This window comes from Lactuca serriola, chromosome 1 (genome assembly GCF_051521515.1).
Source record: "Lactuca serriola cultivar US96UC23 chromosome 1, Lser_US96UC23_V15, whole genome shotgun sequence".
Taxonomy (NCBI): domain Eukaryota; kingdom Viridiplantae; phylum Streptophyta; class Magnoliopsida; order Asterales; family Asteraceae; genus Lactuca; species Lactuca serriola.
The window spans coordinates 35433358-35449126 of NC_136408.1; the positions used below are offsets into that span (position 1 = coordinate 35433358).

The following is a 15769-nucleotide window of genomic DNA, read 5'->3' on the forward strand; positions in this document are numbered from 1 at the left end:
CTTGTTTGTGTTAACATGGGACTACTTATATATATATATATATATATATATATATATATATATATATATATATATATATATATATATATATATATATATATATATATTCCTGCAAAGTTCAATAGTTTTGCAGATTATTTTCAAATCTCAGTTATCAGATATAAGAAACTAAAACAAAGGTTGTCATTCTCATTCCTTACAAGTGACTAGTTTTTAAAACTAAGATTTTGTCAAAAGCAATGTATTTAGATGGAACAAAACAGGTGTTAAAATTAAAAGGATGTAAATCATTCAGTTATGTTTTTTTGCTATCGGTTTCATGAATTAGTTTGACAGCACATAAAAGCTTTATTGGAATACAGGATTACAATAGTTAAGTAAATAAGATAGGATGACAGTAATATACCCGTCAGACACAAATAACGTTTGTATGGTTTAAGTTGTAACATTTTTGAAAAGTATATGAACATTAATTTGAAAAAGTATTTTAAATTAAAAAGTGTCTGATATTGAGCTGGATAACAAAGTTAAAGAAGGAAACTAGGAAAGTGTTGGGATGATTTTGTTTCATTTTATGAGAAAGCACATAGGGATAAAAAAATTATGGAAGCCTTTCTCTGTTATCAGAGCCAGGTTTCGATCCTGGGACCTGTGGGTTATGGGCCCACCACGCTTCCGCTGCGCCACTCTGATTTGGTGATATGAGAGGCATAAACTATTTATATGTATTATTCAATTTACTAGCATTTCCTTATCATCACACAACGAACCTGAATCTTTATATATAGAACTCTGATTTGATGACTTAGGATACTCAATACAATTGGGACACCGACTACCATATGGATCTCAGTTGGCATGTTAGGCCCAATTGTAGTGAGCGAATTCTTTGATTCATTTTCCCTTTACTTTATTGGTTTGATAATGATAATGAGGTCATGGCAAACGGCTCTACACTCTACAGTCATGCTGTGAGCTCAATTGGCTACTAGTTGAAGATTTTTATTTATTTATTTATTTTTAACGACAAGAAAAAATGGTGGTCAAAAACAGTACAAGAATTCTATGAAAAAAATATATATATTAACTCTTAACAGAAAAGCATAAACAAAGTAAAAACCAGCAGTGGCTTCAACATCTTTTTTACACTTAGAATCATAGAATGCAAAGTTACATAGAAGTATTACCAGCAGCACCTAAAGACCTAAGAAAACTATATATACAAAGCAAATACACATGAATCAATCTTTTGCAAAGTCACTCAAAAACTACTTCTACTTTACAAGGAAGCAGGACCTAAAATCAAGAGTCATATAAAATTAACACAACAGAGGCAGGCAAAACTTCCATCACCAATCAATCATCAACCACTTCACAGAGCAGACACTCCAACCTCTAAAACATGGGGACAGGTGGCACTCTCTAAAGTAGTCTTATTTGGCAGAGTACCAGTTCTTGGCAAATTTAGCATCAACCGATAGCCCAACTTTGAGAATGTTCTTCCCATCAAAAGGCTTTGACATGCAATCCACCACTATCTTTTTTGCAATCTCTGCTGACTCTGTTGGCCCTTCCAATATCACTTCATCATGAACCTGTGTGTGTTCCAAATCTCATTTTATTTCATTTCTTTCTGCTTTTATTACATTTTTCTTAAAATATTTTTTTCAAAAAAAACACACACACACAAACCTGTAGAAGCAGCTTCCACCCAAGCTCTCTCAAACGAGCATTCTTAGATATTTCCAACATGGCACACATAGCAACATCAGCAGCACTTCCCTGTTCATAATAATTTTATTTTAAATCAGACCCTTGTGTGTGTTTGGAGAAATGCATGTGCGTTGAAGGTGGTTAGAAAATGAACCTGGACAGGGGTATTAATGGCAGCACGTTCAATGTGACCTCTGTGAGATGGAGGGGCATTTTTGGTAGACGGAAAAGTGCGTGCACGTCCTAACAACGTATACACACATCCAATTCTGCGAGCTTCCTTTTTACGTGCTTCTTGCCACCTCAGCACTTCTTCTCTACCTCCATACCATCGCGCAACCGTTTCTCTTGCTTCATTAACCGAAACCTTCCAATCACGTGACAGCCCAACAGCAGTTTTCCCATATGCAATGGAAAAATTAAGCATCTTTGCTTTTCTCCTTTCAGAAGCAAACATATCCTAATCATAAACAAAACACTATTAACACACAAAAAAGCACTCCCTAATAATGAGAAAGTATAATTTTTTGGCTTACCTTTAGAAGAGGAACAGGTGGAGTTTCTTGACCAGGTTGAGGATGCCATTCTAGAAGAACTTGCTTACTTTCAATTGCTTCACGAATGTAAGGATACATATTCATTGCAGTTCTTGAATGAAAATCCCCACCAGCTTCAAACGCATCCAGCATGCTCTTACAGTTTGCAAGATGTGCAAGAATCCGAAGCTCCAACTACAAACCATAAATAAATCAGTTATAACTTTTACACGATCAAATGAACTTTATAAAATGAACTCTACTTTACCTGTCCATAATCAGCAACGATAAGAGAATTCCCAGGTGCTGCTATAAACGCCTGGCGAATCTTGTATCTATCCTTCTCTAAAGCAGGTTGATTCTGAAAGTCAAAGATAAGAGATACATACACGACACATGTCAACATCATCATCATATTTTTATTTTATCTTATTATTAAAACAAATGTAAAATGAAAGTAACCTGCAGATTTGGTCTCCTAGCAGATAGACGTCCTGTCTCTGTGTTGATATTCAACGAACAATGAATACGCCCGTTTCTACCAGATATATGACTTCCCTGCGAACAACAAAAAACCAACACATTTTATTAATTTTCCAAATTTGACATGATAAATTATAAGTTGGAACTGATTATTCTAACCTGTAAAGGAAGAATGAAGTTGGAAATCAACGAGTCAATAGAGCAAACTTCACATAATGCAGCAATTGCATGACAAGCCTCCTGTCCTTCAGACCCCCCACCAAACGCCTCATAAGCCGTGCCATAAGAATTTTCAGAAATTTTAGAGAAATTTCCGGGTTTTTTATCGGACAACTCAATAAAATCATCAGTTGTGTTTTCATCCAGCTCTGCATTGTCATCATCTATAAAATCATAATCCATGGATATTTTTCCAGCAAGGGTTTTCAAAGCATCTCCACAAACAGAAGGCCATCCGGATGCTGTGTATGTTTCTGTTTGTAGACCAGAACAAATCGCATGCAGTTTGATTTTACGGAATTTAGTCGCGGTTTTTTTGCCTTCTTCAATAATGTTGTCAACATTTGGAACTTTAAACTCTTTCTCCATTGGAAGAGATTGACTTTGATCTTTGCTGCATAACAAACATAAATTATGCTAACAATCAAAATCAAAGGCTAAAAAATTTACAACATTGAACAAAAAGCTAAACATTCATAAATTTTCTACCTGTTCTCAATGCCACCAAAAAAGAGCTGGCGTAACTGTGTATCACTTCCAACATTCATAAACTTAGCATCTGCACACAGCTTTGATGCCCAGTTTCTAAATCTATCAGCAGCAATCTGTTGTTCCACTTTCGCCACTTTCTCAATTTCCATCAAATAATCCCTATCAACCAGCATCCCTTCGGTTTCCATCTTCACCAAAAGCTCCCCAAAAGGACGCCAATATTGTTCATAGAAATCAAACAATGTCCCCTTTGTAACCCCATTAAACTTCCACTCCCTATTCGATAGTTTACTTTTCAATCTCTCATAAAGCTTGAGAGTACTTATCGAATCCAAAGCAGAGTAACAAACCCACGGTTCCCGTTCTACCCTTTGAAGCTCTTCAACGGGAGGAATAATGACAACTTTGCCCTCCTTACCATCTTTCTTCAGCTTTTTCCTCCCAAAAATGGTTTTCATTGATACTTTCCCGATTAACTCTTCGTTAGGACCTAAATTAGCTCCTGACATGATTCCCTTTGAATCACTAGTAAGTGCTTCTAGAGAATACCCACCCGACATTCTTCTAGAAGAATCCCATAACCGTGCCATATGCATTGTGTCCGCATGAAAACCACCAAGGGTAAGACCGTAATTCTCTATAACATGGTTATCAAAGCTATAGTTGTGCCAAACCTACACAACAACATAACATAACACCTATTAAGGGTGTAATAATATATGCCAAATAAACTACATTGGTGCTATTCTTACCCAAATAAAAATATAAAAAAATGTGTCTACTAACCTTTTTAATAAATGGGTCTTCAAAAAAAGGTGAGAATATATCCAACATGCTTTTACCACCACCATCAAGAACATCAACCCAAATACAAGATTTTCCATTTCCAAAATCAGCTTCATGCCCTGAATAAATGCTGAAGCATATAACCTCTCCATGATCAACAGGTGTCTCCTGCTTCACATCAATTGCAGCCACCTGAAAATTACAATCACAAGTGTGTTATAAGCTTACATATGAGTGTTTCTTTTTGACTTTTAATACAGAAAGAAACAAGATTTTTGATACATGCCTCTGTGTCACATGCATGGACTAGATGACGATACTGAGTTGTAAGCTTTTCAACAACTTGTTTGGCTATGGAGATGTTATCAACTACAAGAACCTTGTCATAAATGCTCGTAAGCTTCTTCTGTAAATGAGAATACTCCTTAAAATCTAATGGAACAATATACGTTTCATTCAAATCCTCCAACTTAGGTTTCTCCAATTTCAGTTCCTTTTTCTGGACACCATTAACAGGCGTATCTTCTGAAAACTTTTGCTTCAACTCTGGACGTTTTTGCCCTTGAGGTGGTGACATGGTTTGCTCCAACTTAGGTTTCTCCAGTTTCGAGTCCTTTTTTGGGACAACATTAACATGTGTATCTTCTGAAAACTTTTGCTTCAATTCTGGAAGCTTTTGCCCTTGAGGTGGTGACAAGGTTTGAGCCTTTCTTAAAGCTCCTTGTATATCCTCATGTTTACAGGGCTCAGTTATGACAGATACTGCATACTGAGCACTGGGTACATTAGGTACATTAGGAACAGCAAGGGTGACTTTATTAGAAAAATATGTGTTTTCTTTAGTGGCTTTTAATACTTCTCTTGCTTGACTCCATGTTTGTGGTTTCTCATCTTTTTTTCTGAATAGGTTTTGTGGATGAGTGTCCAAGACAGGTGTGATGCAAGTGTTTTCCTGGATTCCATCTTTACTGCCACGTGGCACCATTCGAGCATATGAATTGCCACTTTTTGATTCTACAAGAAGCCTGAAATCAGCATATGATTGATTATTTCTTGTGTACGCATATCTTCGGCTTTCATCAAAGGACATGGTACTAACATTTGACCATGAGTTGAATCCAAAGGGAGTAAGAGCCATGGAAGTACTGCAAAAACGATCTTTTGTAGTATGGAGATTTTGAACTTGCCACCTGCAAAAATAGAATGAGATCATGAAATGTTATCATCTTCAAGAAGAACAAATACTGAAATATGTAACTTGTTTTGAATTTTCTAAAGTCATCTAAGGAATATGTATGGATATAGATGCAAAATAAAAAAACAGGTATACTGATAATTGATGATGTTTAGGTTAAACTCAACCAAAACCACACTTAGAAGAATCCAATAATTATCATCCTGAAGAGGTACAAGAGTCCGACCTAATGCGTTATTAACCAACATATTATATTGCTATGATTATTATTCTTCAAGCCTAATTACTTCTAAACTGTCAAAATACATACATATTCCTAGCTTTAATCATCTAATCTTACTATCTTATTCTGATTTGTCAGCTCAGAAGTCAAATCATTGCCTAACATCCAAGAACCCCGTTATAACAACATTAAAAAAATAAATAAATAAATAAATCAACAAGAAAAAATGAACCTATGAAATAAAGCCATAACAGACATAACATTAAAAACCAAATGAACGCTGCAAAGCTTGGAAGAAGATGATAAGGAACGCAAACCTGTAAAGGGACTTGTTAGAATCAGAACTCCGCATAGACCGACAAGAAGAAGATGTCACTATGGAAGTAGTGGAACGAGGGCATGGATGACAAAACCAGAAATAAGACGGGGGTTTCTTGAAAGTGTTGGTTGGTGTAGCGAACGCCATTGCCATTCTTGCTTCTGGAAAACTAAACCCAGTGAGCCACAGCTTCTTGCTGAGTATAATAGTAGCCGTCTTGATTCAGGGGGTGTTCTGTTTTTTTGCCAAATTTATCCAGGTAATAATTATAAAATCCGAAACCTACCCAACCAAATACCAAATTAGAAAACCGACGCCGTTGCCTCCCCGTTTTCTCCTCGTCGCCGTCGCTTTATCGACGACCTCTTACGTGCACAGACACAGTTATAGACGTACCTTCGCCGTCCCCAGTCGTCTCCTTCTCCCTAGCCATCACCGTCGCCGATTTCAACCGTCAACTTCATTCGAGTTTATCTGTAACGAACTCTTTGCTGGTTTAGGGAGAGAGAGAGAGAGAGAGAGAGAGAGAGAGAGAGACCTTCGGCTAAGGTTTTTCTGTCGTGAGAGTTTTCTTTGTAGATAGAGATGAACAGGCTAGGGTTTTGTGGGACGAGGGTTTTGTTTTTATTTCATTTACGTTTTCTTTTTCATTTTCGCCTTTAAAATATTTCTCATCTTATGTACAAATTAACCATTTAACCATTAGGCTAATGAAAAAAAATGACAAAACTACTCAATTATTTTTAAAAAGATAAAATTATATTTTTAAAAGATAAAATTGTAAATTTGCTTTGTAAAATTTGGTACAAAATGTTATGTAGTTGCATTATTAGTCTAAAATAAGCTTTTTTCTTTTCTTTTTTTTTTGTTTATTTCATAATTAAATGTATTTGAAATGATATTTTTGTTATTTATATTTGTTTTATTTATTTTACTAAAACAAATATATATATATATATATATATATATATATAATCTCTCTTTTTTCTCTCTCTCCCTCTCTCCATATATATATATATATATATATATATATATATATATATATATATATATATATATATCCATGGGTAAATAGGAATACATCACCATAGATTTTGTGACCAAACTACTCAGGACAAAGAGTGGTCACGGTATGATTTGGGTAATCGTGGATCAATTCACAAAGAGTGCACACTTCATAGCACCTAACGAGAGATGGTCTGTAGATAAGCTTGCAAATGTTTACGTGAAAGGGATAGTGAAGCTTCACGATGTTCCCTTGACAATTGTGTCAGACCGTGACAGTCATTTTACTTCTAGGTTTTAAAAGAGCTTACAAGAAGAGATGGATACAAAGTTGCGTTTAAATACAACCTACAATCCACAGACTGATGGTCAGGGTGAAAGGACAATTCAAACACTAAAAGGATATGTTGAGAGCTTGTACTCTAGAATTTCTTCGTAATTAGCATGAGCATCTACATTTTGTAGAATTTTCCTACAATAATAGTTATCATTTGAACATTAAGATGGCCCTTTACTGTAACACCCCGTTTATTAAATAAATAAATAAACAAATTAATGAATGAATAGTAGCCCTAAAATCAATAATTATATATCAAGGGTTGGTCTCGAGGAGTTAACTGTAACAATTTTAGAAGTTGGGGGTTAAAAGTGTAAGTTTTCGGGATTTATTTTGTAAAGAATTTTAGAAGACAGGGGGTGTTTGGTATCAGTTGGACCTAATATGAAAAGGATTTATGGAAGCAGGGGCTAAAGAGTAAATTTTGGGCCTAAATTGAAAAGGATTTGTAGAGGGAGGGGCAGCTTGGTAAAATTCAGACTTAATTTGTAAAGGATTTCAGGAGGCAAGGTTTAAATGGTAAATTAAGGATTTATTTTGAAATAAATAAGGGAAGGATGGACCATTTCAGTTATTATGGAAACAAGTTATGGGGCATCGGGGTATATAAACCCGACACCCCCGATTCTAAACCCTAACCCTAAAAAGAGAGCAGTCGCCACCCTCCTTCGTCATCGCCGCCACCATTCACCCCATCCATTCTCCGACCACCTAGCACCATCGAGCAACCTTTGTCATCGGCAACATCGAAGACCGGTGTGGGAGGACATCGTTCAGGTGGAGATGAAGAGAAATAAGTCGATAGCGTCACTGCCACCGCTATCTCCGGCCGACGGCGCCACTGTTACTGTTGTTCCATTGTCGACGACGGCGAGCAGTGGATGTTCTTTTCTGGTGCTTCGTGGCTTCGGTTCCGACGACTACTCCAGCCGCTGCCTTTCCGTTCGAGGACGAAGTCTAGTTCAAGTGGGGGATAATTGTAATGCCCCGATTCTCAGGTAGTGATTTAAATAAGAATTCCATTGATTTCAAGGTCTACTCGACGAGTTGGTTGCCCTACTCGTCAAGTAGCAGCGGGTTGGATCGCGTATTTAGTAGCCTACTCGCCGAGTCCAAGAAGGAACTCGACGAGTAGGAGCTGGCAGATGAAACCCTAAATCTCGGAGTTTTGCACCCTATTTAAAGAATCATAAGCCTCCCTTGGCCTCTTTATAGTCCACTGAGAGTCCAAAAAATCCTAATCTGTGTGGTGCTTCATTTTTGTGTGTCTTAAGCTTTGGAAAGTGAATCTTTGAAAAGAAGATCTTGAAGGGCAAGAGGCTAGAAGCAAGGAAAGTGTGGGAATCAGAAATCTACCTCAGTTAGCATCATATGAAGGTATCAAGTCGTCACCTTTACCTCATTTCTTTCTAGACCTCATTTGGGTGAGATTTAGGGTTATTTTTGCTTGGTTATGATGATACTGTGGGGTATGAGTTATATATGAAGTTGCAACTTCAGATCTGGACCCTTCTTGGGTTCTAGGTTCATAAAGTTTCGAGCTTGGTCATGTATGAAGCCTTCCTTGAGTGCAAAACTCCATTTGTAAGTTTGGATTTGTCATTAAGAGCCTTTTGAGCCATGCATGCACGTAAAGTTTGCAACTTTACGTGATAAGCATGCCTTAGAAGCTTTGATCTGCAATTTGGAGCTTCTGCATGGCTTAAAGAGTGTCTGTATGGCTAAAGGACTGAAGGGACTCGGCGAGTCGCATGCTTGACTCGGCGAGTCATATGAAGATATGCCTGGACCCGACGAGTTGGATGAACAACTTGGCGAGTCCGATGAAGATTTCCGCAGACTTGACGAGTTGTATGAACAACTCGGCGAGTCGGTTAAGGTTTCCCCAATTGATGGATGCGTGTGGACTTGTCGAGTTGCAAGAACGAAAACCCGACGAGTGGCCTTAGAGTTTCGATCGCGAACCTTAGGAACTCAACGAGTCACTCCGGTGACTCAGCGAGTGGGCGAGCATCTCAAGGAACTCGAGGAGTAGCTGAGGTAGTCGACGAGTCAGTGTCAAAATGGACTATTGACCTTGATTGTTGAATGTTGACTTTGACCAGGGGTTGACTAGTTGACTTATGGGGTACCTTTAAAGGTTGGGAACTTACGAGTATGGTTATATTATGATAATAGGTGGTGGAGTTTGTGGCGGTGATCCGAGAGTTAGAGTTTATCTACCAAGTTGACATTTGCAAGGTGAGTTATCCTCACTATACTCAAGGGTCTAAGGCAACAAGGCGGGCCCTTTTATTTTTACTTGGTATGTTATGCTAGTATGATCTGTTAGATTGGTATACTAGAGGGTAGGATAATATTATGTGATATGTAGTATGATCTGTTAGATCAGTATCCTAGAGGGTATGATAATATTATGTGATATGTAATATGATCTGTTAGATCGGTGCCCTAGAGGGTAGGATAATATTATGCAATAAGTGGTATGATCTGTTAGATCGGCATCCTGGTAAATAGGATGGTATTATGTGCTATGCGGTATGCTCCGTTAGACCAGTTGTTGTCTACAGACAGATACGTGACTATCTGTTATATATGTATGTGCACATGTTTGTTTGGCGGTTAAGGCTCACCTGCTTTGTGCGGAGGGCAATAGACCTGGGCATTCCAACTTGTTGGTTGTGGGCCGTGAGTATTCCACCCCGAGGATGATTGGACTCCTAATATGTGGGCATTCCAACCTGTTGGTTGTGGGCTTGGGGTATTCCATCCTGAGGATGATTGGACCCATAGAATGTGGGCAAAATTTGTCCAGAGAGTTGACTTTGACCAGGGAGTTGACTTTGACCAGGGTGAAATAGTCATTTTACCCCCAGTTCAGTTATCCGTAATCTGATTTAGTGTTTATGGGAATTGTAGTCGGAGAGTTCCGGAGCAGCAGTCAGCCAGTTTCAAATTTAGCATCTCAACAGCCAGAGTTACGAGGTAAGTTTCCTTCCAATAGTTATGGGTCTACAGCCACAATGCCGACCCGTTTAGATAGTAGTTTCGGACTTCGGTCCAATACCGGGAGGGTCCCGAGAAGTAGATATGTATGCTTGATGTCTTCGTTATTCATGCATGTTAAGTTCAATTATGTTATGTGCTATGTGTTCCAGACTTTGGTCTGATGCCGATCGGGGCCTGGTATAGTATATGTTTTCTAAGATATAGTTTTATTCTATGTTAGTCAGTTCCGGACTTCAGTCCGATGCCAGGCGGGGCCCGATGCAGTGGGCGGGGCCCAAGCTAGTTCCGGACTTCGGTCCGATGCCGGGCGGGGCCCGATGCAGTGGGCGGGGCCCAGTATTTGCTTATATGTCATTGCATGGTATGAGGTAGTTTGGGGGGGAGCTCACTAAGCTTTGTGCTTACAGTTTCAGTTTTTGGTTTCAGGTACTTCCGCTAGCAAGGGAAAGAGCTCAGGATGATGGCATCGCACACACCACAGCCTCAGTTTTATCCTGGGAGTTTTATTCGGATAATGTTATGATTGATACAATTTTTGTTTAGGCACAGTTATTAAGACATTGGAGTTGTTCATTCTATGGTTTTATTATTTATGATATTCGATGATGTGATTTTTAGTAATATTAAAACAAAACTTTTTGGGTCGTATTTTGGGTCGTTACAAGTTGGTATCAGAGCCTTGGTTTGAGGGATTCAGGCACACTTACGGGTGTGACTGAACTCAAACTAAGGAAATAGTAAAAAGACTTTTGAAAGAGAAATGTTTTCAAAAGAATTTTTGAGAAAGAAACTTAAAAAGAAAGAGTTTTGAAAACGTAAAAAGGGTGTGGTGCATGCGATCAGCCGAGCTCAAGTAAGTACTCCCAAATTACCCATACAAGTTTATATTATGATTATCTGTTTCAGTTCCAGTAGAACAGCATGCTAGAATAGGACTAAGGATCTAGGAATATGCCTTATGTGCCTGCTATATGTATTTCCGCTTTATGAAAATTGCATGTTAGTATTGAGTAGGCAACAACAGGATAGTTTGTTTAGGTTATGCCTGATAGTACGAGCTTAGCATTGTATGCTAGTACAGTTCCTCGTTATGAGGATAGAATTGCTTGAGTAGTTTCCTGTGTCCGAATTCTGCTTGCTTTGTGCTTTGTGGGACTCTGAGTAATGGGAGTTAGCCATTAGGTGAATACATCACATCACATGTGATCAGGGTTGAATAATCTCAGAGTGTTGGATTTGGCCTTACTACGCAACTCTTGTTTGAGTCTAACCGTTGTAGGGAGGAGTCTTTTACTCGAAGGATTATCCGAGCCTCGCCATATGTGATGGTATTCAGGTGATGACTAATTGGCATTACAAGGAGGCCTTCAGCGGTTGAGGACTGGTTTGGGTTGAGTCGGAGATTTCCCTAGGGCAAGCCTAGGATGAGAGTAGCAGAGATCAGTAGCAGTAGTAGTGACTTGGTGGAGTCGAGGCAGTTCTTGAGGAAGGTACGGATAGATGTGGAAGGTAGTAGGGGCCCATACTACTGGAAGCAAAGAATATGTACTTAAATCAAGGAAGGCTGAGATGAGACCGTGAAACCTGTAGTAGTAGTGATCCCTCGAGATATATCAGTGTTTCTGACATTTATCGTAATGTGTTTTTAGAATGGTGGTTTTGCGCCCTAGACCTGATGGGTTTGAGCCATAAGAACTTTCCTATGTGCACATACAAACCCTAAAGCTTGGATCTAGGTTTCTCTAATTGAACATGCAATATATCCAAGACTTTCATGGCTAGATCTAATGTAAACTAACAATCAAAACATATGAAAACAGATCTAGAAGAATACCTTGAGTTACTTGCTTGAAAACTTCTTCTTCTTGGAGCTTAAAGTCACAATTGTCACTCCTCTGATGGCTTACAAACACCAACTAGCAAGAAGATGATTTGAGAGAGGGAGAGGGGTGAGAAATCGGCTCCAGGGTTTCCTCAAACACAGAGTGGTCGTTTTCTCCAACCCTATGGGTCTATCTATACTGTGAGCTCCTAGGGTTTCACCTTAAACCCTAATTGGATAAATTAGCCTCAAAGCAATCCAAAGATCCTTATATATAATGCCTTGGACGATTTCTAGGTGATCCATATCCCTAAAATCGTCCACCCTCATATCCATAAGGATTCTTAGCCCAAAATACAATTATCACACATTTGACAGTTTATGCCCCTTTATTCAATTAATCTCTTTAAGTCACCAAATTAATTCCTAATTAATTTATGAATTATATTAATCAAATAATATTATTATTCCTTTAACATGTTATTCTTATATTACATTAATAATAACAATATCTATTCTCTCTATATAAATCACCCTGTCAAGTTGCTATGGTGAAGGCAACCCAAAAGGACCATGCACAATCGGGTCAAGTACTTACCAAATATAGTTACAGCCTTAGACACTAATCCAACAGTTTCCCACTTGGATAAGTCTAGTAACTATAAATGCAAACACAATCCGATTAGCAATCGTAGCTCTCAAAGACGCTGTCAACTCTGATCTTATCAATATCCTGTTCTTTAGATAAGGGATCGTACAGTCCTCTGTTTTGATATCGTGCAGACGATCTCATGATACATTGTCATACTTATTGTCCAGCAACTATTTTCTCGATCTCATATTTATTTGACATAGAACTTAATTGAACACATCAATTCAGTCCTGACCGGGCCCGACACATAAGTCAAATCAAATCATCGAGCGGCCGTGATATCGCTTTTACCCTCCTATGATGAAAGTAACAGATAAACATCGACTTACATGCATTTACTTATCGACTAATCAACTATACACAACAATGCGTTTTATGACATCAATTTACTGATGCGGTTTCGCATTATCAATGTACAACCAATTAGTAAATAATAAACCATATATCTTGGTTTTAAGACCATATGATATTATCGTCTTGCGATCACTTTAAGGTGATTCCAGCAAGCACGGGTTTATTCCAATGCTCAAAACTTGTTCATAAGCACTCATGAACGTTGCAGCAAACCTTTGCTATGTCTAATACCATTTAGACAATCTACACACCAATTCATGACAATCTTCATTCATATCTACTTCCAACATATGAACGATTGTGGACTGTTTGAATAATTCGATTATTCTTAATAAACTCAATTATTCTGGAAGTCAAAACATGCAAAGTGAAACAATAATTAAACAATTAACATAAGACAATAACTTTACTTATAAATAATACTCCTTTATTTAATCATCAAATGTCAATTACATTTATCTATTACATGTTTCTAAAACAATCTAATCTAAACTAATATCATCCTTCAGCCCAATACTCCTAGCATGCTGCAGGTGCTTAACCCTGCTCAGTCCCTTCGTAAGCGGATCTGCTGGGTTGTCTTCTGATGATATCCTCTTAACCACGAGATGTCCTTCTTCTACTCGATGTCTAATAAAGTGATATTTTCTGTCGATACGCCGAGATCTACCTGATGGGTTTTAGCCATAAGAACTTTCCTATGTGCGCATGTAAAACCCTAATGCTTGGATCTAGGCTTTCTAATTAAACATGCTTTGAATCCAAGACTTCTAATAACTAATTATGTATAATAACAATACAAAATCAGATCTAGAAGTTTACCTTTGAATCTCTTGTTTGATCTTGTTGTCTTGGAGCTCTAGAGTCACAATTGTCACTCCTCTAATGGCTTACAAACACCAACTAGCAAAGAGGATGATTTGAGAGAGAGGTTGGGAAGAAATCAGCCAGGGGTTCTTTTCCTTTGAAGAGATGCCGATTTCCCTTGCTCAAGGGGTATATTTATACTTGTAGACTCCTAGGGTTTCACCTTTAAACCCTAACTGGATAATCTTTCCTTAAAGCAATCCAAATCCTTACCTTAGATAAGCTATGGACGATTTTGAGCTATCCTAAGCCCTATAATCCATCCAACCCTTATCCTTTAAGGATTTACAGTCTAAAGTGTAACTATCAAACAATTGACAGTTTATACCCTCTTATTTAATTAATCTCTTTAAGTCACCAAATTAATACTAATTAATTTATGACTCATATTAATCAAATAAAAATATTATTATTCATTATATTATTCTCATAATATATCAATAATATTTATTCTCTCATAATAAATCATCCTATCAAGTTGATATGGTGAAGGCAACCCAAAAGGACTATGCACAATCGGGTCAAATACTTGTCTAATATAGTTGCAGCCTTAGACACTATTCCAACAGTCTCCCACTTGGATAAGTCTAGTAACTATATGCACAAGTACAATTTGATTTGCAATCGTAACTCTCAAAGACGCTGTCAAACTCTGATCTAATCAATATTGTCCTTTAGATAAGGTATCGTATAGTCCTCTGTTATATATCATGCTGACAATTCTATGGAATGATTAGTCTAGCATTTTGGTTTCTCAATCTCCGATTTATTTGACATAGAACTTAATCGAACACATCAATTCAGTTCTGACCGGGCCCGACACATAAGTCAAATCAAATCATCGAGCGGCCGAGATATCGCTTTTACCTTCTTAGGATAAAAGTTACAGATAAACTTCGACTTATATGCATTTACTTATTCATTAATCAACTATACACAACAATGCATTTTATAACATCGAGTTACCAATGCGTTTTCGCATTATCAATGTACAATCAATTAACAAATAACAAACCATATATCTAGGTTTTAAGACTATATGATATTATCGTCTTGTGATCACCCTTTTATATCATATTCCATAAGGTGATTCCAGCAAGCACGGGTTTGTTCCAATGCTCAAAACCAGTTCATAAGCACTCATGAACGTCGCAACAATCTTTTGCTATGTCTAATACCATTTAGACAATCTACGCACCAATTCACGACAGCCTTCATTCATATCTACTTCCAACATATGAACGATTGTGGACAATTTGAATAATTCGGTTATTCCTAATAAACTCAATTATTCTGGAAGTCAAAACATGCAAAATGAAACAATAGTTAAACAATTAACATAAGAAAGTAACATTACTCATAAATAAAACTCCTTTATTTAATCATCAAATGTTAATTACATTTATCTATTACACGTTTCTAATACTATCTAATATATGCTAATATCATCCTTTAGCCCAATACTCCTAGCATGCTGCAAGTGCTTAACCCTACTCAGTCCCTTCGTAAGCGGATCTGCTGGGTTATCTTTTGATGATATCCTCTTCACTACGAGTTGTCCTTCTTCTACAAGATGTCTAATAAAGTGGTATTTTCTGTCGATGTGTCGTGATCTACCATGATCCCTTGGTTCCTTGGTCAAGGCAACCGCTCCTTCATTATCACAGAAAATCTCCATGAGCTCCTTTATGGCGGGTACAATTCCAAGATCACCGATGAAGTTCTTCAACCATATTGCCTCCTTCGACGCTTCGCTC

At 37.6% G+C, this 15769-nt stretch overlaps 1 protein-coding gene across 1 annotated transcript; it reads right to left on the reverse strand.

Moving 5' to 3' along the window:
- Positions 1–1126: 1126 nt before the first annotated feature.
- Positions 1127–6566, reverse strand: LOC145082952 (DNA polymerase I A, chloroplastic/mitochondrial-like). The gene is made up of 11 exons (XM_079023348.1): positions 5965–6566; positions 4516–5419; positions 4230–4421; positions 3441–4117; positions 2892–3345; positions 2712–2807; positions 2518–2610; positions 2250–2444; positions 1868–2173; positions 1693–1782; positions 1127–1595 (listed from the first exon to the last, which is right to left on the reverse strand). Exons 1-11 carry the CDS (start codon positions 6117–6119, stop codon positions 1434–1436), a joined length of 3324 nt encoding a protein of 1107 aa, XP_078879474.1. The 5' UTR covers positions 6120–6566; the 3' UTR covers positions 1127–1433.
- Between the last annotated feature and the right edge of the window lie 9203 nt (positions 6567–15769).